The sequence below is a fragment of the Antechinus flavipes genome, chromosome 2, assembly GCF_016432865.1.
Source record: "Antechinus flavipes isolate AdamAnt ecotype Samford, QLD, Australia chromosome 2, AdamAnt_v2, whole genome shotgun sequence".
Lineage (NCBI taxonomy): Eukaryota > Metazoa > Chordata > Mammalia > Dasyuromorphia > Dasyuridae > Antechinus > Antechinus flavipes.
Window position 1 is genome coordinate 318,544,479 of NC_067399.1, and position 26,113 is coordinate 318,570,591.

The 26,113-nt window shown below is 35.7% G+C and overlaps 1 protein-coding gene across 1 annotated transcript in view; it reads right to left on the reverse strand.

The window, feature by feature from the left end:
• Window positions 1-21,787, reverse strand: part of YLPM1 (YLP motif containing 1) — a 58,644-nt gene extending 36,857 nt beyond the window's left edge. The window contains 5 exon segments of the mRNA XM_051977596.1: window positions 4,852-5,915; window positions 6,714-6,893; window positions 8,433-8,669; window positions 20,802-21,208; window positions 21,211-21,787. Coding sequence (XP_051833556.1) covers window positions 4,852-5,915; window positions 6,714-6,893; window positions 8,433-8,669; window positions 20,802-21,208; window positions 21,211-21,661 — 2,339 coding nt within the window. The 5' untranslated portion in view covers window positions 21,662-21,787.
• Between the last annotated feature and the right edge of the window lie 4,326 nt (window positions 21,788-26,113).

Genomic DNA, 26,113 nt, shown 5'->3' on the forward strand with positions numbered 1-26,113 from the left:
GGAACATGAATACTATAATTCAGTACTATCTTGTCTTTACCTAACAGAAGTTGTGGCTATGATTATTGTTGTAATTCCTGAAGGAATGAAAACCAGCTGCCATTCTGCAGTTATGGTCTTAGAGAATTGCCTACAGCTTTGGAAAGTTAAACAACTTGCTCAGAGACACAGAGCCAGGACAGAGATGTTGAGGTAGAATCTGAATCCAGAACCAGATTGTCTATAGCAACTCTGTCATTCTGCCTCTCATGAGATAAAGAAAGCAGACTTATGTACAAAACTACAGTGATTTTAACATATAAGAGAGGATAAAGGCTCATACATCTCATAAGCTTTATATTTAAGCAACAAGAATGATAATTAAAAATTAAAAAATTTTTTTTATTGATTTATATGTAGGACCAGAAAGTCAGATTTCTAGTGGGGTAAGAGATCTCAGAACCATGTAGTACAACCCCTTAGTTTCATAAATGAGAAAAGTAAAGCCAAAGGATGTTAAGTGATTTCTCTTAAGTCATTTGGCAGAGAATGGGATACTGATTTTGAGTGATGAAATTCAAATCCCTCTCAGGCCCTTGCTAGCTACAGGAACTAGGATGAATAACAATGTCTCTCTACCTCAGTTTCTTCATCTGTAAATGTCTCTCCAAACCATTATGGCTCTGAACTCAGGTTTTTTAATTTTATACTTTAACTTGTTAGGTCATATTCATTTCTTTATAGATCCCTTCCTCAACCCCAAATATTCCTTATAACAAGGATTTTTGAGTTTAAAAAAAAAAAAGCAGTTTTGCAGCAAAATAGCTATTAAGTGATAGTACAGGTAATATTCCACACCCACAATCTCCCTTTTCAGCAATGGAGAAAAACGCACCATCAATTTTTCTTTGTGATGAACCTCAGTTATAATAATTACACAGCATTCATTTTTGTTTATTGCTCTTCTGTTATTGTAAGAAACAGAATATTGCCCTGGTTCTTTTTACTGTATTTTGTGTCAATTCAGAAGTCTACTTATGTGTCTCTCAATTCCTCATAGACATTGTTTCTATAGCACACTTTGTTTTCTTTACATTTATGCATTCTTAATGTAATCCATAAACTTTTTTTTAAACAAATATTTTGGTAACTAAATTTCAATATAATTAATTTTCTTTGTAATTCTGTATCTTTTTCACTATACACAAAAAAGATTAAGAAACTCCTGCTTTACAGTCATGTTACCACAGTTTCTTTAGTTATTCCTAATCAATGGGCCAATGCTTTGTTTCCAAGTCTTTGATATCACAAAAAGTTCTGCTAAGAGCTTCAGTTTCTTGGTATACATGAGATCTTGATGTTTTAACAATGAACTTGATGTTTAATTAATTAATTAATTGTCTTTGGAATATAAACCTGTCTGTGGGATCTCAGGCTCAAAAGATATGGACATTTTAATCACTTCTTTAATCACTATCTTTCTATCTTTTGTTATCTTTGTCAATTTGTTGAATGGGAACTGAAAAAAATAGATTTCATATTTATTTTATATTGTTTCCATTCAGTGATTTAGAGCCATCTTTCATATGGCTATTAAAGCTTTAAAATTCATGGTCTTTTTTTCTAGACTTTATGTCTTATTTCACTGATATTAGTAATTCCCAGTGAATAAACTTCTCAATCAATGATGATCTACACCTTCACTATTGGAAAAGTGAGAAAGGTGCCTTACAGAGCCAAGAACAGTTAATTGGTACAATAGATACAGCATCAGATCTGGAGTCAAGAAGACCCAAGTTCAAATACGACCTCAGACACATATAAGCCATGTGACCCGAGGCAAGTTGCATGACCTTTGTTTGCCACAGTTTCCCACATGTAAAATGGAAATGAAAATCATAATAGCACCTATTTCCTAGGTGTTGTGAGGATCAAATGAGATAACATTGTGCTTAGCACAGTGCCTGGCACAAAACAAGTGCTATATAAGTTATATATATATATATAAAAGCTGGTTATATAAATGTCAGCTATTATCATATTATTAGAGCTGTGCTAATTTTCCATATATCAGCTCTATGGCAAAGTGAATAAAGCATCAGGTATAGAATCAGAAGGATCTAAGTCCAAATTCACTAGCTATGTCAGACACTAGCTATGTGACCCTGGCCAAGTCACTTGACTTGCAAATACTCCAGTTATCTTTGCCAAGAAAACTCCAAATGGGCTCACAAAGTCAGGCATGACTGAAATGACTCAACAACAATTATTCTCTATATGTCTCTTGGATAACAGATTCATATCAGAGATATTTGGAGCAAAAAATTTTCCCTAATAATAGAAAAATGCTCTGGAATGCCATTTATTGTTCTCTGTTAAATAACAGTCCCCTTCTTATTCCATATATATTAACTAGATTCAGACAAAATTTTTTCTCATTTTATATAATTACGTATTTTATTTTTATTTTGTGATCTCTTAGCCAAAATTTTGAAAATCACCTGACTTTGATGTTAGTCTAAAGTAATTAATTCCTATCAAACTATTTTCCAGTTTTTACAGTAGTTGCCAAATAGTTCTTTCCAAGTACTTAATAAACTCAAGTTTATTCAATGCTTAGTTATTAAATTTAAGAGTTTCTATCTTTGTTTATCTTTAAATTCAACTGATTTACTTTCCTAATTTTTAACCAGTATCAAATAGTTTGATTACTGATTTATAATATAACCTTAGCTCTGAAAATACTATCATTCCAACTCCTTTATTCCTACTTTTTCCTTTATTTTGAAATTTTTGAACTTTTATTCCTCCAAAAGAATTAGATTATATAGCTCCATAACATGTATCTTGTCTATTTGACTGACATGATACTAAATTTATTCAGAAGGTAGTCATTTTTATTATAGTAATGATTGTTCCTCCAATTTTTACTCATTATTTCTTTAAGAGTATCTTAAAAATCTTACAAGAGAACTATAAGAATCATTTACTTATTTTCACCTCTTTAGTATTTCTCATCTGTTTTTCTCCACTTCTAGCTGACAAACTATTTTTGGCAAACTGATAATCACTGCATAAAGTATAAAGTACGTGAATACCAAATAAAAGTGTTAAATATGATACTTTATATGAATGTGTGCATTATTTTGTTCCTAATAAGATCAACTCACTGTTTATCTAAGATTTGTCTGAATTATATTAAAGATTATATCAAAATGCTTGAAAGGAACACCAAATTGTATATGGGAGATTTGCGGTTTCATGTACAATCATTTTTTATTGTGCTATGTCATAGAATGCTTGTTTTATTCCATAAAGTAAACAAAAAGTATGCAAAAAAAAAATAAGAGTATTTGAAATCTTCATAGCAACTATATATATATATTTTTTTTTTGGCTGAGGCAGTTGGGTTTAAGTGAGTTGTCGAAAGTCACATAGCTAGGAAATGTTCCACCTAGCTGCCCCCATATCAACTATTTTTGATAAGGGTATGATATCCAAAATATATAGAGGTAAGTGTAAAAGACCAGTGTCATTTTCCAGTGAATAAATCATAAGAACAAATAGTTTTAAAAAGAATTCCAATATTTTTCCCACATGACTTTAAAAACAAAAAATCACTAAACATTTTTAAAGATTGAGTTGTTCTAGATCTCCCCCCAAAATAAACATTTTGCAAATCTATTTACATTTTTACTGCATGTATACAGGAAAACTCTTAGATATTTTGTAGTTTTTGTATTATTTTGAATGGGATTTCTTAATTATTTCTTCCTAGATTTTGTCGCAAAAAAGAACTTGTCCTATTTGTCACAGACACACTGTTTCCTATAAATTTCTTTTGAAACTTCCTACTTCACTGAAACTACTGTCAGTTTGATTCCCTGTTGTTTTTAAAGTAAATCATTTTTCACCTTTGCAAATTTTCAAGCATTCAATTTCTTTCCTCTTTGTTAATCTTAACATTTCTAAAAGTGCCTTCAAATAATAACACAAGAAGTAGAGCACCACTGCTTTATTCACATATTGAGACAGCCTCTGAGGTTTATTCATTGCAGACACTAAACTCTGTGATATATACTTTTTACATTTAAAAACTGTTCTAGATTTTTATTATTATTTTGATACGATAATATCATTTAAGGATTTTTTTATAAGGATTGAACTTCATCAAAGAATTTTTTGTATCTGCTAGTATGATCATGTGGCTTTTATTTTAATTATGATTACGTTGTTGACTTAATGCTAAACTATTTTTGCATTGTTGATATAAGATATACGTCCAACTAGGCCACAGTGAAATAATTTTTTGACATATTGTTCTATATACTTTTTCTAGGATTTTATTTAAAAGTTTTTAATTTTAGGGGCAGCTAGGTGGCGCAGTGGAAAGAGCAATAGCCCTGAAGTCAGGAGGACCTGAGTTCTAATGTGACCTCAAAAACAACACTTCCTAGATGTGGGCATATCACTTAACCTCAATTGCATGGGGGGAGGGGGAGGAAGAGTTTTTAATTTTATTCACTGTTAATATTGGCTTATAGGTATTTTTTGCTTCATCCCTCACTCGATTGGGTATCAGGACTATATTTGTCTCAAAAAATGAATTGGGTAAGAGTACTTTTTTCTTAATTTTTGGAAATAATTTATATAGAATAAATATTAACTACATTTTAGACATCTTATAGAATTTACCTATAGATCTGGATGGAACAGTATTTTCCCTTGTAGTCAGATGAGTGATCTTCAAAGGTAAGAAGGAACAACCCAACAACAACCATCCAACAGAAAGTACATATTTTAACTATGTTAATGGAGTTTTTAACATGAGTTTCTATACAAATCGTAATCAGCAAAGAACATCACACGTACCTAGGACCGCCTCTTGGACCTTCTAAATAAGCACTTCTAGGAGGATCTGGAAGCAGTCCACCTGATCTTACTGGTGTATCTTTAATTGTGTTCCCAGGCTGGTTTGAAGCAGGTGATGATCCTGTAGCAGGAATTTTGGATTCCATATGTCCTTGTTCAGATGAGAAAGAACTGAACGGCAGAGGAACTTTAGAGTTCACTTGTTCTGAAGAGCCCATGGATGATTTTATTGGAGGATGGTAAGGAGGAGGTGAACCAAAGGATATAGGAGTGGGAAGCAGTGCTGGTCTAGGTTTATCTGGAGCTTTTGAGCTTTGAGAATTGGTAGCTGGTGGAACTGATGTGGTAGTTAATTGAGGGGGTAAGCCTTGGGGAAGAACTCCTGAACTGAGATTTGGGGGAGGCATTCCTGGAGGGGGTGTTGCTGATGACAAAGGTGGAGGAGGCAAGACAGGTGGTGCTGCTGTTGAGGAAAGGGATGGTGGAGGAAGAACAGGTGGAGGTCCTGTGGAAGAGAGCGATGGTGGAGGAAGAACAGGTGGAGGCCCAGTTGAAGAGAGAGATGGTGGAGGAAGAACTGGTGGAGGTCCAGCTGAAGGCAGAGATGGAGGCACCCCAGGTGGAGGAACAGATGTTGGTAGAGGAGGCATCACTGGTGGGGGCATCACAGGTGGGGGTACTGTGGCAGGCAGAGTAGGGGGCATAACTGGTGGTGGTAATGATGTTGACAGAGATGGAGGCAATACAGGAGGGGGCATTGTTGGTATTGCTGGAGGCATTTGAGAATATGGAACAAATGGAGGTGGTATTGTCATGCTTCCCATATACTGATTTTTCACATTCTGAAGTGTGCTCACTTTCTCCTGAAGGCTGGACTGAGTAGCTTTTAAATGTCCTTGCCATGAGTTCCACTGCTTCTCATACTCTTGAAGTTGATCTTTGTGAGGATAGGTATGGAGCTGCTCCTGCCATTGCTGAAACTCTCGTTCCCATTCTTTGTAAAGATGCTGAAATTGCTGCTGTTGCATTTCATAATGCCGCAGCTGCATATCTACGGACATAGTCTATAAATGAAGACAAAAAATAATTAAAATAGGGGCTTCATTTTTCAAGAGACTAAGTACATGGGAAAAAGAAAAACTGAAGACTTTAGAAAAGTAAACTTATTAATTTAAATAATATTCATTTTTTTCTTTTGAAAATTTATTTAGCATGTCTTCCACTTACCATATACTCAGGAAACCAAATAAGCAGAAAATCACTAAAGAAAATATTTATTTTCTCAATTAATTCAATTTTGAATATATCAAGAATTGACTAAAATAGACAAACATTTATCTCTCTTTATGGTGCTTTTGTGAAGGATTCCAGAGAAAATATAAAAAAGCTGGATTTAAGTCAATTTCATAAGATAATCCTAACAGCTCGAGACCACCATCTGATATCCTAAGTCTGGAAGTGAACAAAAAATTGTACAGTACAGCACCTTCGGCCTTCAAGCCTCTAACAGGAAAGCGCCAGGCAACTGGAAAACCACTGGAGAAGACCCAATTGCTGTTGTTCATCTGATAATCTTAGTACTCTCCATATTTTATAAAGGTAACAACTGATAAAAAAAAAAAAAAAAAAGCATAGTACTGTGAAAAAAAAGCGATGGACTTGGAATCAGAGTACCCAGATTCAAAACACGTCTTCATGTCTTTGGGTCTCTGCATCCTTATCAACAAAATAAGAAGGATGGATTAACAAACTGATCAAGTTCTTTTACATTCAAAAATCTACAATCCAATGATTCTGTAATCTTAGATCCTAGGAACAAAGCTCATATCCTTTATACTGATCAGTAAAAATGAGAAAGTAACCTGTATATGTGGTGGTTGCTGTATGATCTGCTGGTACTGTTGTAGGATCTGCTGTAGTTGGGCATGCTTCTGCATTATTCCTTGATACTGAAAGCCAACTCGATGATGCTGATGCTGCTGCCAGTGTGCCGCTGCAGCCTGTAATTGCTTTAACCTGGCTTCTTCTTCAGAGTCTTCAGACTAAAGAAAAAAGAAGACAAAATCAAAGTTATCATCTCCATCTCTCTCTCTCTCTCTCTCTCTCACACACACACACACACACACACACACACACACACACACACACACACATCTACACTTGAGACTTGCATGATATTTTAAAATTTCCCAGAGAGCCTTCAGTCCCTACAATTTATCTGACCAATTTGGGTGATCTTTCTTACCATATATGTGAAATGGCAAAGAGGGACTTCAACTTCATGGTCCTTTACAGTAATAGCACCTGCCTGACAGAGTCTTGAGAAGATCAAATGAGATAATAATATTTGTAAAGTGCTAAGCACAGTGCCTGGCCCATAGAGGGCACTTTATTCTTTAATCCCACAAGGGCCCATAATCAATCATTAACATGGGAGTAGTTATTGTCATAATTATAAATTAAAATATTCAGTTCTTCATTAGAGAGTGAACCTATATATTTATACTTTTTTCCCCCCTTTATATAAAATATGAAAAGAGTTATGATCCTTTTCTTTCCATTTTTTGCAACTTTTATAACAAATGAAGCCAGGTAAGTATTACACTCCAACAATTTCTTAGTTCAAGCTTCTTAAAGAAATTATGAACTTTGGATTCACACAATTTCTATTCTTTCTGAACTTTATAATACGAATATGTCCTTAATGCTACAGCAATGCTAAGAACAAACTGCCACATAAAACAAAATAATATAGAAACGACTTAGAATAAAATTTAAAAATTTAAAAGGATACAATGTTTGATATCTTTCAAACTTTGAAAAGTGATTATCTAAAATAACTAAATATCCCTTCAGTATCTGGAAGTACATGGTGTAGAATAAAGAGTCTGGAACTAAGCTAAGAGAAAAGAAACTTTCCTAAATTTATTAGTGATTATAAATCCATTAGTGATGGATGTAGCTATGCATTCTTCTCTAAAAGGTTATTTTTGGTGGCTAGTATATTTTGTTTTGAGACAACAAATATTTCCCAAACTGCCCAAACCACCTGCTTCCCTGTTTATCCTTCTCTCTTAGAGTAAAATCACCGAATAATCAGCAATGCTTAGAACTGATATCATTTTTCAATTACTGTCCATCATAAATAGAAAGGAAAGGATGTATAATTCAACTCTGATAATATATTAACTTGATCTGTTGTATGTGACGAATTTTATTGCTTTTTAATGATGTCTTTACAATATTTTTTAATTAGTCTAGTATTTTATTATACAACAACATCACAAAAACAACTTTGAAAAACTTAAGAACTTTATAAACACAATTATCAATCATAATTCCAGAGGACCCAGGATACAGACCAAGGCATGGCCAATGCAGGAATGTGTCCTGCCTGGTTACAAGGATTTTGAATTTTGTTGTGTTCTTTCTTTTCTTTTTTCTAATTTTAATTTTTAACTTTATATTTTTAAAGTCATTGAATACTGTTATTTTGGCTCTTTACCTCCAAATTATATACAGCCTGCATATCCATTTTTAAAATCCCTACTTAATGCCAAGGAATTAAGTGTATGGCTTACCTGGGGTTCATCAGGAGGAAGAGGAGGTGGAACCTCTTCACTTGGGGGCGGTAATGGGGGGTCCTGACATGGAGGAGGTTCAGGGATTTGACTGGTTGTTGTAGTTTCTTCTTTCACTGGCTCTGGTGCATCTTTCACTACTCCAGGGCCCTTTAGTGGTTGCTGTCCCTGTGCATGTGCTTTAGCCCTTTGCTGCAGGCTAAGCAAGTGCTGTTTATACCAATACTGCTGCTGTTCCTACAAAGAAAATTATTTGTGAGAATCATATAAGCTACTTATCTCTGAAAAAGGATTGAGGAAAATAGAGTATGTGCGTGCATGCATGTGTGCGTATGTGCGTGCGTGTGTGTGTGTGTATGTGTGTGTGTTATGTGTGTATCTATGTCTATGTATGAGGGCCTATCTTTTTCAGGAAGCATGAAAGAGACAAGTGTCTTTGAGCCAAAAACTAGAGAAATACTTCCAATCCCTTCTTCTTATGGAGGGAAACAAAACATCCTTGGGACATATAAAGTCAACACCTCTAAATAGAGATACCTCCTCCACATCCCTTCTTCCTCTCCCTCATTCTTTTTTAAAAGCATGTGTTGCCATTCTAGATCAATCATAATCTAGAAATGTGGCTGGTTTGTTAGATATTAGATCAGAAATAGTATCTGTTATTCTTTTAACATTCACTTAAGAGCTAATCTTTACTCTCATGTTTATGCAATTGATCTCATTCTCTTATACCCAAAGAGCATAGCCAATCCCATTCCCTTCACAAAGCTTTATTTCAAATACTCCAACTTCCCAGTGATCTCTCCTTTCTCTGAACTTACTGCAATTATAGTTCACTGATTTAACTTTTTCTTTTATTGTCCTATCATTGCTTCAGGCTTGTTAATCTTTTTTCCCCCTCCAATTAAAATATAAGTTACTTATGTGTGTATCTTTATCTTCCCCCCATCTCTACTAGTGCCATATATAATATTGAGCACAAAAAGCCTGAGTGATATAGTACCTTTTCTTTCTGTAATGCTGAATCTTTCTGTAGTTCATTTTCCTGCTAAAAGGGCTCAAAGGCTGCTAATTTATTGCCTCTAACATAAAATACAAACTCCTCAATCCACAAATAGAGGGCCTCTACAATGTGACTCCTAACTACCTTTTCCAGCTTTACTTAACATTGCTCCCCTACACAAAACCTGCATTCCCACTACACTGGAATACTAACTATTTTCCTGAATCTGATCTCTGTCCTTTATGCCGCTAGTATCCTTCCTCTCAGAATTCTTTTCTTCCTTCAAGGCTCAACTCTCATGTCCCATCCTCAGTCAAACTAATCCTGATGCCTCTAATCTTTAGTGCTCACTCTCTTCTTCCTTAAATTATCTTGGATTTACTTCTTTGTGTAAGCATGACATCTCCTCAGAACAATGGAAGATTTTTAGAATCAGGAGCTACCTTTGTTTTTGTCTTTCATTCTTAGAAACTAGCACATTGCTTTGAACACAGATGTTTAATAAATTTTTGTTGATTTGAAACAAAAACAGCATATCTCCATATCTTCCATCTTGAAGTATAATCTATACTTCAAAATTTTTAAGAATCTATGATTTCATTATTGCAGGCAGGTACTCTACAAAAGAAAATAGCAACCTTTCTGTAAATCAAGTAAATAGTTTTCAATTTTTCACATAGTCAAAACTTATCACCATGAAGCCGGTAGAGAAACTCCAAACTTCACTAAGATGCTCCTTTGACAACCACCCCTGGGGGCAAATATCTGAAGACTTTCCAGTTTGGGCAGGATCTACTAGAACTTGTACAATTCATTTTTGCAAAGCAATATGATATTATGTTAATAAAATGGCTAAAATGTACATACTCTTTGATACAAAGTTTTGACTGCTAGGCTTATACCTTAAAGAAGCCACTGATAAGAAAACAGTATTCATAAATACAATATGATTTTTAACATCACTTTTTCTGATAACAAAAAGATGAAAACAAAGTAGATGTAGTGTGGGTACACAAACATAATGAAATAGTACTGTTGTGAGAAATTATGAAAGTGAAAAATATTAAGAAATGAGGAAAGATCTACATAAGTTGATGCAAGAATGAAGAAAAGCCAAGAAAACATATACAATGATTACAACAATATAAATGAAAACAAACAAAAATAAAGTGCTTCAAAATTATAAAGAATAAGCATGACTCCCAAGGCAGCGGGTGGCACAGTGAATAAAGCACCAGTCCTGAAGTCAGGAGGACCCGAGTTCAAATCTGGTCTCGGACACTTAATACTTCCTAGCTGTGTGACCCTGGGCAAGTCACTTAATCCCAATTGCCTTGGAAAGAAAAAAAAGAAAAAGAATAAACATGGCCCCAAAGAAAAAAAATCTCATTCCACCACTTTTCAAAGATGAAAGATCCATCTTTCATGGACGTACTTTCAGACTTTCTCAACTAGTTAGGTTGGTTTTTTTCCTTCTTTTTCTATTCTGTCTTTTTAAAAAATGCTATTTATTGACAAGCTGATTTCAGAAAAGCCTGGGAAGACCTACATGATCTGATGCTGAAGGAAGAGAACAGAACCAGGAGAACATTGTATACATAAACAAGAAGATATGATGATCAACTGTTTTGGTCTGATTTTTCTTGCACAATATGACAATATGGAAATATGTTAAAAAGGATAGTAAATATTAACTTATATCAGATAGTTTGCTGTCTTGGAGAGGGATGATGTAAATAGAAAAATTTGGAACCCAAAGTTTTACAAAAAAAATGAATGCTGAAAACTATCTCTATAAGTATTTGGAGAAATAAAATATTATTGAGGGAAAAAATGCTATTTATTACATGAGATGGACTTCTGGGAGGCTGAGGAGGAGGGAAAGAGATACCAAAGGAAACTATGTTGATGTTTTTTAAAAAGACATCCAGTAATTTTGATTATGTTAAATTAAAAAGTTTTTGTACAAACAAAACCAATTCAGCCAAGATTAGAAGGGAAGCAGGAAAATGTTTATATCCAAGGGCTTTGATAAAGGCCTCATTTCTAAAATATATAGAGAATTAACTCAAATTTATAAGAATACAAGTTATTCTTCAATTGATAAATGATCAAAGGATATAAAAAGATAATTAAAGCCATTTCTAGTCACGGAAAAATGCTCTAAATCATTATTACAGAAATGCAAATTAAAACAATTCTAAGGTATCATTACACACCTCCCACATTAGCTAAGATGAAAGGAAAAGAGATAAATGTTGGCAGGGTTTTGGGAAAACTGGGACACAAATACATTGCTGGTGGAGTTGTGAACTTATCTAACCATTCTGGAGACTTAATTTGGAATTAATCACATTCTGAAGTGTGCTCACTTTCTCCTGAAGGCTGGACTGAGTAGCTTTTAAATGTCCTTGCCATGAGTTCCACTGCTTTTCATATTCTTGAAGTAGCCATAAAAACATCACAAGTCTTTTCTGTCAGCATCCCCAAAAAAATTAAGCAACCATATTCACTTCTTCATGGTACAATTTAAAGGGATACAATCTTTGATATCTTTCAAACTTTGAAAAGTGATTATCTAAAATAGTACTTTGTGCCGCTAGTATCCTTCCTCTCAGAATTCTTTTTTTAGAGGAGGAAGGAGAAAATTTTGTAACACAAGGTTTTGCAAGGGTAAATGTTGAAAACTACATGTATTTTCAAAATAAAAAGCTATTCAAAAATTTTTAAAAGATATTCAGAAAAATTATATATATATATATATATATATATATATATATACACACACACGCACATATATAAACAAAAACCTGAGTGAGCCTTAAAGAAGTACATAAGGCTTATTTTGGTACAAATACCATTTTCTTACTCCTAAGTACTCCTCCCATTTTTTTTTTTTTTTTTTTTACAAATTTGTGAGGAAGCAATCATTTCCATTGTGTAGAGAGAACTGGACCTTCATTCAATATAAATTTAAATCCAGGATTAAAGACTTACTGTGTAACTCCAGGCATATCATTTAACTATAGCCTGTCTCAGTTTCCTCATTTGTAAAGGAGAATAATTAACTGCCTCTCTCTTCCCAGGGTTATTATGAAGACAAAATGAAATAATATTTATAAAGTGCTTTGCAAATCTAAAACACTCTATTAATGCTAATTATTACTATATAACACGATACTAGAAAACACTATAAGGCATTTCAAGTAAAGGAAATGTACAGTTTATATTTTGTTCAGAAAAAGAGCTGAGTAAATAAACTATCTCTTCCAGGAATGAATGAAAAAGCATGTAATAATTCCTATACTGCACATATTTTACTTATATCAGATTGCTCGCTGTCTTGGGAAGGGGGAGATAAGGAAAGGAGAAAAACAATTTGGAACACAAAGTCTTACGAAAATAATTGCTGAAAACTATCTGTGCATGTATAAAAAAAAAAGTTTAATTCCTATGCACAAGACCCTATATCAAGAGTTGGTGAAATTGAAAAGTAAGACATTTCTCAAAGAGTTTACACTGTAATAGGGCAGACAACATACACAGATTTCAGCTATGAGTTAGACCCAATGGTTCTTAGTATGCAGAAATACAGAAGATGACAGGACACATTTTAAAATATGATTCCCACTGTTTTTGATGTTGGTTATATTCCAATTACAGTTGGATAATGTAAATTTATTGTAAGTTCACATCACATTAAATGCCCAATTTCTTAATATTTCAAAGCAAAAAAAAGAAAAATTTTAAAGAATTAATTTTTATTTATACTTCTATTCTTAAACTTAAAGCATTAAAAGATTCTGCCTAAACATGTGTTCTATCAATAAAGTTATTAAAAAAATAAAATAAAATAAAAATAAAAATAAATAAATAAATAAAAGAGATTCTGCCTAAATTAGTTAATTGATAAATAAATTCTTTGGGACTATAAGCATAAACAGTGCCAAAATGCATAAATTATAAAATAAAAAAAAATCTAACAGTAAATGTTTAGAAGTGTCATATATCGGTACTGACATAAAAAAAAAAGTTTGTAACACAATAATACAAGAAGAAAGTCTCTTAAGTAATCAAAATTAATTTTAATAATCACATATGCCAAAAACTTTTTGTTCAAAATTAAAATTTGATTGTTCCTGTAAAAGGAAGACAATTTAAAGTGTACAGAAGAAGCTAGCCTATAAATTGCACACTCTTATTTGGAATAATTTTACACAAAATTTTCTATCTGTTCAGATGACATTGGAATTTTTGTGGGTTAGAGTTATAAGTGGACAACTATTATACATTTATTAAGTGCTTACCAGATGCCAGGGATTGTGTTAAACCAAGAAACTAACATTCTAATAAGGGAGACAATTTGTAAACTACATAAGTAAGTACCTACAAAATAACAAGATAAATGGCAAGCAATCTTAGTAGAAACACATTAGCATTAAGGTGAACTGGAATAGTCTTTTGTAGAAGGAATTTTAGCTGAGCCTTAAAGAAAATCAGGAAAGCAGAGATAGAGCATTCTAAGTATGGAGGACAGCTAATGATAATGAGATGGAATGTTTTGTGGGAGGAACAGTATGGATCAGAGAATACTTGAAGAACAATAAAGTATAGGAAGACTAGAAAAGTAGGAAGAGCCAGCTTATAAAAGGTTTTAAAAATCAATGGATTTCATGTTTGATCTTTGAGCTAATAACTGAAATTAACTAAATTAACTAAATTCTTCATTGACGTCTAATACTATCTTCCTCCTAAGTGATGGAAGAAGAGAGCAAGGACTTCGATCCAGGAAGAGCTGAGTTCAAATCAGACTTCAGACACTTACTAGCCATGTAATCCTGGGCAAATCACTTCACCCTGTTTCCCTTGTCTATAATAGGATTTGAAGAAATGATAAACACTTCCAATACCATTTTTTTTTTTTTTTTTTTTGCTGAGGCAGTTGGGGTTAAGTGATTTGCCCAGGGTCACACAGCTAGGAAGTGTTAAATATCTGAAATCACATTTGAACTCAGGTCTTCCTGACTTCAGGACTGGTGCTTTATTTATTGTGCCACCTAACTGCCCCACTTTCAGTACCTTTACCAAAAAAAACTCCAAATGGGGTCACAAAAAGTCAAACATAACTGAAAGGTCTCAACAATAGGGTAAAGGGAATCATCATTCCTTTCAATCTTCAACTTGAATGAAATATCAAAAAGTCAGTCAGTCTCAAATTATCTACATGTTCATTTCAGAAGAAATGAAAAAAACTAGAGAAAATGATTGTAGAACCAAGAAAGATCAATAAGAGAAATATACCACCACAACTAGAAATGTTCAAAAATGTCCTACATTTGAAATAAGAGAATGTCTATAAGTTACAACCCAATGAGCCTAACTTCAACTTCTGGGAAGACTCTAGAAGAGATTAAAGAAATCATTAGTTAACATTTAAAAAAATATTTAGTGATCAAAGGAACCATCATTGTTTCAAGAACAAGGCACAGGAGATTTTGGGTTCTTGGATCTTTCTGAAGGATCCAAGCTCAGTGAAGCAATGTCCAATTACTCTGCTATAGCTTTCATATATATATATTTTAAGCAAAAATGGTAACAAGTGATATCAAATCTGAGAATAACTACATTTGCTCATTTCATCTTGTACCAGAGGTTCTAATCTTCCCACAGCTGAAAGTATATGGGCACAATGGACTCAAGAAAAAACTGACAACTGACCAGGAGCCAAGATGACATCTATCTTCACAAATATTTTAAAATAATATTAAAAATAAACTTTAAAATATGGGGTCAGACCGATATAAAATGGTGGCAAAATAATGATCAGAACAAGATGAAGAAGTGAATATGGTTGCTCAATTTTTCTGGGATGCTGACAGAAAAGACTTGTGATGTTTTTATGGATATTTTCTATGTTGTGGCTATATCTGAAGAGTAGGGCAAAGAACAGACCACAAAAAAATGTGAATTAGTTATATTCCTGGTAGACAACTCAACAAACATTTGTATCTATGCCTTATTAAAATAAAGATTGGTGATTTTTTTTTTGGCTGTTTGCTTGGTTTTTTTCTATCACTTTTTTTTCCTCTCCACTTTTGATCTGACTTTTCTTGTGCAGTACAACAAATATGGGGAAATGTTCAGAAGATTTGCACCTATTTAACCTATATCAGATTGCTTGCTATCTTGGGGAGAGAGGAGGGAGGGAGAAAAATGTGGAACACAAAGTTTTGCACAGGTGAATGTTGAAATCTTTGCAAGTATTGGGAAAAATAAAATACTATTAAAAAAAATTAAAAGATTGGTGAGAGTTTAATACCTGAATCTTATAAGAGAACCTAAATGGTATGAGCCAACTGGGAATCTCACAAATAGACATCATCTACTTATTTTACCTTAGACAAAGTACCAGTTTTCAAAGAATGGTAACAATGATTCAGTCATCATGCAAAAAAGTAGTAACAATGATACCAATTTGTCTTGTTACTGTTACTGTCACCTACAAGCCTATTAGTCACTTTCTCCTTTTTTAAGGATCATGGATTTAGAGGTAGATAAGACTTAGAGGTTTTCTGGTCTGTTCATTTCATTTTACAGATGAAGAAACTGAAGCTCAGGAAGGTTAAATGACTTCCCCAACCTCACACATACCAAGCAGGATTTAAATCCAGTTCCTTTGGTTTGAATCCAGGCAATCTCCTAAAAGAATTTCTCCTAAAAGAACTTGTACTTGAGGATGTCAATAACCAAACAGAATGTCCCTTTAAATATCCTGGCTCCTAGTTTGTCATTCTTCAATGCCAATGATTTACCTCTCTTTCACCTCAGCTACACCCAGTAGTCACACAATAGATAATATCACTTCATGGTATTAGTTTGTGATATTCTCCTTTCTCACATTAATTTCTCGACTTCTTTTTCTGTTTTACCTCTCTCTAAGAATTTATTCTTCATCCTTACCACCACTTTAGTTCCAAGACCATTTCCGTACTTTCTCCTTTCTCATCCTTACTCTAGGCTCACTTGGACAAGTTAAACTGTGCATTATCTTTCTCTCTTAAATCCTTGCTCCTCTGTCCTTCATCTATTCACATCTGTCCATCTTCAACCCTAAGTAACCCTCTCATTGACACCATTATTACCTCCTCCACTCCACTTATCATTTGCCTTTCTCTACTCTAACTTCTTGGATTGCTGATACTGCCAGAGAAGTAGTCAAATAACTATAATAGCTGAATCTAATACAAATTAAAGTAGTATCTAACATTACTAAATACGTTGCATTTATAAGCCATTCTTTTTACCCTTCCAGAATCATTTTCCCCCAAAGTAACTGACTGAATCTTGTCCTTTTCCTCAAGCCACTTCCACTCCATCTCTCAGCATATAATTTCACATCTATGAGAGAAATCCATATTTATAATTCCCTTCATTGCCTCTATTTCATACTTCATTACCTTCTACCATCCTCAAATTACTTCAGATTGTTTCAATTTGAGGAAAAGACATGTTGGGCGCCAAAATGTGGTGTTTTTCTTCTTTAAAATAATAATCGTTCTCTCTGGGAGAGAGCAGGTTCCTTGGGGAGGTTTTCTGGAGGCAGCCTTAGTTTCAGTTAAGAGTAATAATCACCCAAAATGCAGCCAGCTGGTAAAAATGCAAACCTTTATTTTCTCCTTCCAAAATAGCCTGGTTAGTTGAGGCCTATCTCTCTGCTTGGTTTCAAGTGCTCTTACAGATTGTCCTTTGCTTCTGCCTCTGCTTTCTTCAGCCTCCAGCCAGCCAAATGGAAAATGGAATGAATCTCACTTGCCTCGAGAGAGGGCTTGTGGGTTTTTGTATCTCCCAGAATGCTCCTGGCTCTCAATCTCCCAGAGTGCTCCTCTCCGACTCTTGTTGATGTTTCGAAGTAACTCTCTTGACTGGCTCCCCTTTCAATCTAATTCAGCTGAACTCTCTCTGAGAGCCTCTGTTTTTTATATATGAGAGAGTGGGATTGTGGGATATCTCCCAGCGTGCTCTCTGGCCCTAAGAGCTTCAAGGGAGGTATGAATTCAGATATCTCATAGTAAACCCTGAAATCTCCCAAATGTGTGAACTCCAATGAATAAAGGTGTGAACACAAGAATTGTATCAATTAGCTCTACTTAGTATCTTGTTTCAGGTTCTGGCCCAAAACATCTCCTTGTAAGTTCAGATCAATAATCTATCAACTCTAATGAGTTAGCAGTTTGTAAAGATTCCAACACTTCTTGCCAATGCTAACTCCTTTATTCATATGCTTGATTTCATCTCCTCCAAGAAACCTTCCCTACCTGTTCATTCTCTCCCTTATCACAAAATCATTCTTTAACTGGCTCATTCCCTAATGCCTAAAAATACTCTTAAAAGCTCCATTCGTTCTTAATAAAGTTTTCACTTGCCCATATCTTTTTATAACCCTATTGTCCTATCTCTTCACTCACTGCCAGATCCAAGAAAGAGTTGTCTATACTCAAGACTTCCACTTCCTCACTTTTCAGTCCCTGGCTTCTGAACTCTCCACTCTGCTCTCTCAGAAGTTACCAAATCCAATGGCATTTTCTCAGTCTTCTTCCTTTTTGAATATTCTGCTACATCTGACACTACAAAAAAAGCCTTCCTTTGCTCTTTTCTCTCCTGGTTTTCATAAATAGTTCGTAAGATCATAAATAGACAGATAGAAAGGATGTTAGAAATAAATAGTCCAACCCTCTCATTTTATGGATGAGGAACCGGAAGCCCAAATGAAGCTCTTGGTGGTTGTCTGTCCTTCATTTTCAAAGAAGATAAATGATATTCTGGGTGATATCTTGACTAGCTTGTGAAATGGATTTAAGCAAGGCAGAATTACACAAAATTTTTAGCTTCATTCTCTCATTCATCCAAGTCCAGTAGTACGAAAAAAGCTATGAAGAGTGATGATGGTCCAGGATGTATTGGATGATCCTGTTATCTTCAATGTCTGACTAAGCTCTAAGCACTCCACAGCTCCTGCTTCAACCACAATCCATAGTCATGAGAACAGATTTTTCTTATCCTCTCATTCTGCCAGGGGAAGTATTCACAGGCTTGGAGTAGATACCTCTCTAATTCACAGGTTTGAAACCTATCAGTTACACTCAAAATGGTTTTGTCCATCTGCCAAGACAATTTACCAGGATGTGGTCACTGTGTGTGACTTCTTGGAGCCACAGGTGAGTTATCTACTATTGCCAAGTAGATAAGCAGCCCTGAAAAGGTTCAGCAAACCTTCATATCCGAGGTACTTGTTTGTTCTTCCTTCTGGAAGAGGACCATGATATCAAGGAGGTGATGCCATGACATGCAAGTGAATTGGATTTAAGTGAGGGAGGGCTGAATCAAAGGTGCTAATTTTTTTTGAATAAACCATACCCTCCAGAACAAACTATATAGAGGGTTACACAGATAGTAAATAGCAAACCCACAACTCAACCAAATCCAGGATTCTTTCTACTATACCACATCCTTCCCTTCTCTTATAAAACACTTATCAAAACCCTGAAATAGAATAGACATTTAATGAAAGTTTTTTAACCTTCTCCCCTTCTTTCTGAAGTCTCCTTAGCTGATTCATTGTAAATTCTCACTCCCAATTCATAGATGTCTTCCAAGGCTCCACCCTAGGCTTTTTTCTTCTTTAATTCTTTTCCCATCAGTTATCTTATCAATTCCAGGGATTAATTGTCATCTCTATGCAGACTCTAAAGAATTCTAGTAGTACCATATTTCCAACTGCTTCCTGGACATCTCTACCTAGATATCATATTATGTCAATATTTCAAACTAAATTTGTCCAAAACCAAACTCACTTAAACCTTTTTAAGTCTACCCTTCTTCTAAACTTTTCTATTTCCACTGAAAGTTTCACCAGTTTTTAAATTACTCAGGTTATCTTTGACTCCTCTTTTCTCACCCAATACCAGCTCTTCCCCCAGGCAAATAGGTGCTGAGTATTGTTCCTTCTTTTACCTTCTTCACTGCTACCACCCTGGCCAGAATTATTATCGTCTCCATTTTCTCCCCATTACCACTCTTTCCTTTACAAAGTAGCAGTTCCTTATTGCCTATTAAATAAAATTCAATCCCATTAGCACCAATCTATACTTATTTCATTTTATTCCACTTTATATACTATACATTCCAGCCAAATTAGAATATCAAGCATAGGGAACACTTACTATTCCATCTCCTGCCTTTAGGCAGTCACACAAGCAGTGGCCTAAGTTTGTAAATGCAACTTTTCCTATCTCAGCCTTTCAAAATCCTATTTTCCTTTGAGATCCAGCTCAAGAGCTATCTCATCTCCAAAGATTTTTCATATCCTCGCTATCACTCCCCTACTCCCAATCATTAGTATTTTCTGTCCTCAAATTATCTTGTGTTAACTTATCTGTGCATAGGTTGTATTATCCCAACTCTAGTAAAATATAAGCTCCTTAAGGGCAGACTTCCATCTCTCTAATTTAGAAGAGTACCAATGCTGCACTTAATGTTTGTGAAATTCAATTGAATTACTAATGGCCAAGATGATGGAATTCATCTATTATTGCAGAGTAAAAGATGTATGAATTCATAACTAATTTTCTGAGCCAATGATTCTTCAACAAGGTTAAATGTAAAGAGAGAAACCTGTGTAACTACAAAGGAAATGCCTTCAGGGAAGGACCTATCAAATATAAAACAATTACCACTCTTAATAAGGCTACTCTTAATAAAACAATCCTCATTTTCCAAAACCAGTTAAATTGGGCAGTGAAAAGAACCTTAGTTAGAAAGTTAAAATTATTTAGCTATAAATGGCTGTTAGAATTTATACACACACACACATATGGCTAAAATTAGGCAAATACTGGTATGTTTAGGATATATAACACAAACCAGTTTTCTTTATTTTTTCAAAGGATATTTTGGTTTAAATTACTATGGAAAAGCAATTTATCATGTTTAGCAGTAATTATGGGTCTAGTAGCACTTTTTAAAGAGTTAAACTTGAAATTTAACTGAAATGTCATCCTTTACTCATCTCACTAATTCCGAGTATTTAAAATCTCTTTAAATGTTTATTATTTTATAAAGTATAATTCTCTCTCAATCAGGAAAGAGGCTGTGTAACCTTGAATATTCCCTTGGTCTGTATGCTTGGGTTAGACCTTTTTTATATTTTCATAATCCTCTGGATTTATTCCTAATAAATTGAACCAAACTAATCAAAGATAAACCCTCCAGATTCTAAAAATATGCATGCTCCATTAAGGAACTTTCTTTCATTAGTGAATCTTTAAAATCTCCAACTGGCCAAGCCTCTGTTCAACATGAATGCTTACCTGTGGGGTCATAGTGGAAGGATCTGGGGCTGACTGCTCAGCACTTGTGTTCTTGGCACCACTCTCCAATGGCTCTTGCTGGGCAGTTGTACTTGTACCAGAAGGGCTGGGTTGTGGTGGAGCCAACTGTGATTTGGAATGGGACTGTGAAGAGTGGGAAGGAGATGACTGGGACTGGGCCAAATAAGGCTGGGAATGGGGCAAATAAGACTGAGAGGAGGTGGAGTAGGAAGAGGTGGACTGGGAAGGTGCGATATAGGATTGGGAGGGTGGGGACTGGGAAGGGGATGGTTGAGCTGGTGCCAGGTAGGATTGGGATGAGGACTGGGGGAAATAAGAAGGCGGGGGCTGACTGGGCATGTAGGTTTGGGACGGGGGGATGTAGGAACCGGGGGGTACTGGGGGGATTCGGGCGGTGAATCCAGCTCCATGGGTACTGGGCCAGGGGGTCCGTCTCGGTGCTGCTGCTGGAGCATCTGGTGCTTGTACTGCTGCTGCTTCTGATAGCTTAAGACCGGCCCTGGCGGCGGGGGCATCGGCGGAGGCGGCGGCTGCCAGTCCCCGTAGCCCCCTCCGGGCATGACCGGAGGGGGCGGCAAGGGCGGCGGGGGGAGATGATGGGGCTGAAGGACGCACTGCATCTGCTTCTGGTGCATCTGCTGCAGCTGTTGGAGCTGCGCCAAGTGCTGCTCGCGGAAGCTCAGGAAGCCCGAGGAGGCAGGGGCCGCCGGCGCCGCCGCGCTCGAGTAGCCGCCGGGCCCCGGGGAGGCCTCGGGGAGCCCCACGGGCGGGGGCGGCGGAGGCACCGGGGGCGGCGGATAATGGCTGGCTCCGCCATACCGGCCCCAAGTCGGGTACATGTCGGAGGAGGGGGCAGAGCGATCCCCGGCGCCGTTACTCGTCGCAACCGACCCAGAGGTCTGCAGCCGCCGCGACAGCCGGAACTCGCGGCGTCTCCAGGCCCCGGAGCGTGTAAACGGAGCGCGCAAATGCGCAGGCGCCGAACGCCTTCGCCCGCGACTGCAGAGGCGAAAGCAGGGGCGGGACCTAGCCCGCTGCGCTTGCGCAGTAACCATCGAGAGGAGAACAAAGGCAAGATAGAGAGACCCTATCTTGTGTTGACTCTTGGTTGCCATCTTCCTTCAGGCCCGGAAATTGTCTCCGGCTGTAGAACGTTGCCGTAGAATTACAGACTGTTTAGAGCTCCATGCTACCCTGGAAGATATGGTCCGTGTCACAAGATCAAAGGTCAAGAGTTAGAAGGGACAGACATCATCTAATCTACTCTTATTTTTACAGATGAAAAAGCTAAAACCGAAATGATCATGGATCCCCTGTGTAGCAATTCCCTAGCCTGGCATTCTACTTCTGCAATCTGAATCAACCTCCTTTCCAGCCTTATCTTTAACAACCGATCTAACAGAAATTAGAATGAGAGATTTAGAGAATCTATAGGAAACGAGTCTTCTAGACCATCCCTTTCCATTTTTTTTTTAAACAGATGAGTAAATGAAAACCCAAATGTGAATGGTTCCTCATATTCTACAGCAAGAATTCTTAACCTGGTGATTTTTAAAAAGAATTGATAACTATAGTTCAATATAATTCCTATATATTTAATTCTGTTAACTTAAGAGCTTTATCACACTACCAAAAGATTCTAGGAAGGAAAAAAAAATTGGTTTAAGAAGCAAGCTCTGCTTAGTAAGTTTACATAGGAACACGGAAGCAGAATAGTGTTGATTGCTACCATACTAGGCTAAATATACACTTTTTAAAAATTAAGGTGTATATTAAAGTTTCACAATGTTAAATACAACCTTTTTGTTTCTTTTCCTTCTATGTGAAAATGTTTTTTATTGGTACTTGTCAAGGTCATTAAAAAAAAAAAAAAAGAAGAAGCTGCTTTACAAAGTCAGCAGAATCTTCTCTACAATTCAAATCCTTTGGTCTAAGTATTTAATGTCCTCTGCAAACTAACTTGACCTATCTTTCCCATCTTATTTCATACAGTAGCCCTAAAAAACCCCACCCCGGCCAACCTGAATTCTTTACAATATTCTCTGTTTCTTCAACTGTAAAATAAATGAGACAGTTGGACTAGAGAACAAGGACTCTAAGTCCTTTCCAATTCTAGATCCTTTCATTCTTTCCCATCCTGTGCTCATTTCCACCTTTCTATATTTGCTTCCACTGATTCCTTATCCTGGAATACCTCCATGTGCCCTATCTAAATCTCCCCATCTGTAAAGGCCCTGTGAATATTCCACCCTGCTTCAGGAAGCTTTCTTTGACATTGTGAAGCCACATTATTTTTTTTTTTCCTGAAATTCTATAGAACTTATGCCATGAATCATATCACCAACCATTTGCTTCTATACTTTTCACACTTCTATATTCTGTATATTTTATTCTCATCTTATCAAGCAAATTGTAATCTCCCTGAGGACAATGTGTTTTCTTATTTCCCTCAATAGTAGCACAATTGAGAACACATCAGGTAACCAAGAGATGCGGTGATTTAAAGATGAGGAAAGTATCACATACCTGGGGAAATGGGTTACTAGACAAACATATGTTTGGGAGATAAAGGTGTACACAGCTGAGATTTTTCCCATCCTTCTCTCCCTACATTATCTAGAGATGCTGATACCTGGCAGAACTAGATCAGAGTCCCAAATCAATCAGTCATTAGTCATTCAATAAGAATTTAGTAGGTAACTTTAGTAAGAAAGTTTACTAGGCACATAAATACAAAAATGAAAGTCTCCCTCTCTCCTCCTGCTTATAATCTACCTGTAAAACACTTCTAGTATAAATTAGAAAAATATACATAAAGAAAATAAGTTATTTTTTTTTAAAGAATAATAGTAACTGGGGAATCAGGAAAGGACTCGTAAAACAGCACTTGAACCAAACTTTGAAGGGAACTAGAGATTCTAAGAGACAGAGGTGAGAAGAAATGAATTCTAGACATAGTAAACACCCTCTGCAAAGGCATAGAGATGGAAAACAAATTATTCTATATAAAAATTAGCAAGTACATCTTCAGATATGTCAAACTGGATATCCAGTAAGTATCTTAAATTCAACATGTCCAAAACAGTTTATTTTTCCCTTTAAACTTTCCACTGGGAAAATGGTATTACCTCCATGACTAGCAAAATCCAATTATCTGCTACTCTCCTTGGCTACCTGTTGTTGTTTAGTTGTGTCCAATTATTATTTTTTTAATAACTTTTTATTGATAGAACCCATGCCAGGGTAATTTTTTACAGCATTATCCCTTGCATTCATTTCTGTTCCGATTTTTCCCCTCCCTCCCTCCCTCCAATCCCTCCCCCAGATGGCAAGCAGTCCTTTACATGTTGAATAGGTTACAGTATAGCCTAGATACAATATATGTGTGCAGAACAGAACAGTTTTCTTGTTGCACAGGGAGAATTGAATTCAGAAGGTATAAATAACCTGGGAAGAAAAACAAAAATGCAAGCAGTTTATATTCATTTCCCAGTGTTCTTTCTTTGGGTGTAGCTGCTTCTGTCCATCTTTGATCAATTGAAACTGAATTAGCTCTCTTTATCGAAGAGAACCACTTCCATCAGAATACATCCTCAAACAGTATCGTTGTTGAGGTATATAATGATCTCCTGGTTCTGCTCATTTCACTTAGCATCAGTTTATGTAAGTCTCGCCAGTCCTCTCTGTATTCATCCTGCTGGTTCATTCCTTACAGAACAATAATATTCCATAACGTTCATATACCCCAATTTACTCAACTATTCTCCAATTGATGGGCATCCATTCATTTTCCAGCTTCTAGCCACTACAAACAAGGCTGCCACAAACATTTTGGCACATTGTCCAATTCTTTATGATTCTGTTTGGGATTTCCTTGGCAAAGAACTCCAACTCATTTTACAGATGAAGAAACTGAGTTGCATTAGGTTTAAGTGATTTGTTCAAGATTACACAGCCAGTAAGTGTCTGAGCCCACATCTGAATTAAAAGATGAATCTTTCAGACTCCAGGCCCAGCACTCTATCCACTAAACCACCTGGCTACCCCTCCTGACTACCTAAGTACTCACCTCTCATTCCCTGATCTCTATCCCCAACTTGTGGCCTATTCCAACTCTGTTCACCCGTTTTCTTCAACTTTTGAAGGTCCTTCTTTCTTCCTTCCTTTCTTCCTCTCTTCCTTTCTTCCTCCTTTTCTTCTTTTCTTTCTTTTTTCTTCCTTCCTTCCTCCCTCCTTTTCTTTTTTCTTTCCCTCCCTCCTTTTCTTTCTTTCTTTCTTTCTTTCTTTCTTTCTTTCTTTCTTTCTTTCTTTCTTTCTTTCTTTTTCTTCCTTCCTTCCTTCCTTCCTTCCTTTCTCAATAGTATTTTATTTTTCCAAATACATGTAAAGATAGTTTTCAATATTTATTTTTGTAAGATTATGTATTCCAAATTTTTTCTCCTTCCCTCCCTTTACCATTCCCCAAGACAGCAAGAAATTTGATAATCTGGTATAGGTTATACATTTACAGTACTTTTAAACATTTTCCATTATTTGTCATATGCAAGAAAAATCTGACCAAAAAGAAAAAAGAGAGAGAGAGAGAGAGAGAGAGAGAGAGAGAGGAAAGAAACACACAAAAAAGATGAAAGTACTATGCTTCCATCTGCATTCAGATTCCATAGTTTGTTTTTTTTTTGGATATGGATACTATTTTCCATCCCAAGTCTATTGGAATTGTCCTGGATCATTTTATTGCTGAGAAGAGTTAAGTCTATTATAGTTGATTATCATATAATCTTGCTGATTATTCAGCTGTACAATGTTCTACTGGTTCTGGTCACTTCACTCAGCATCAGTCCATATAAGTCTTTCTAGACTTTTCTGAAATCAGCCTGCTCATCATTTCTTATAGAACAATAATATTCCGTATTCATATACTAAGTGACATTCTGAATAGACATTCACTCAATAACAAAAAGGAAATTTCAAAGAAAACTAGGAATATTTCTATGATCTAACACTGAATAAAGTGAGCAGAATAGGGCAACAAATCATACAACATTTTAAAGACAAAAAACTTTTATTAAAGACTTAAGAATTCAAATCATTCCAGTCATCAGACTGGACTAATGATGAGGCATACTATCCACCAGATGCAGAATGAAATGTATATTTTTGCACATAGTTAATGTGGGAATTTGTTTTGCTCAGCTATACATGTTTCTTAAAAGTATTTTTGTTTTTCTAGTTGTAGAGGAAGATGGAAGGGAGAAAAAATGCTTGATAATCAAAAAAGAAAATTTAATTTT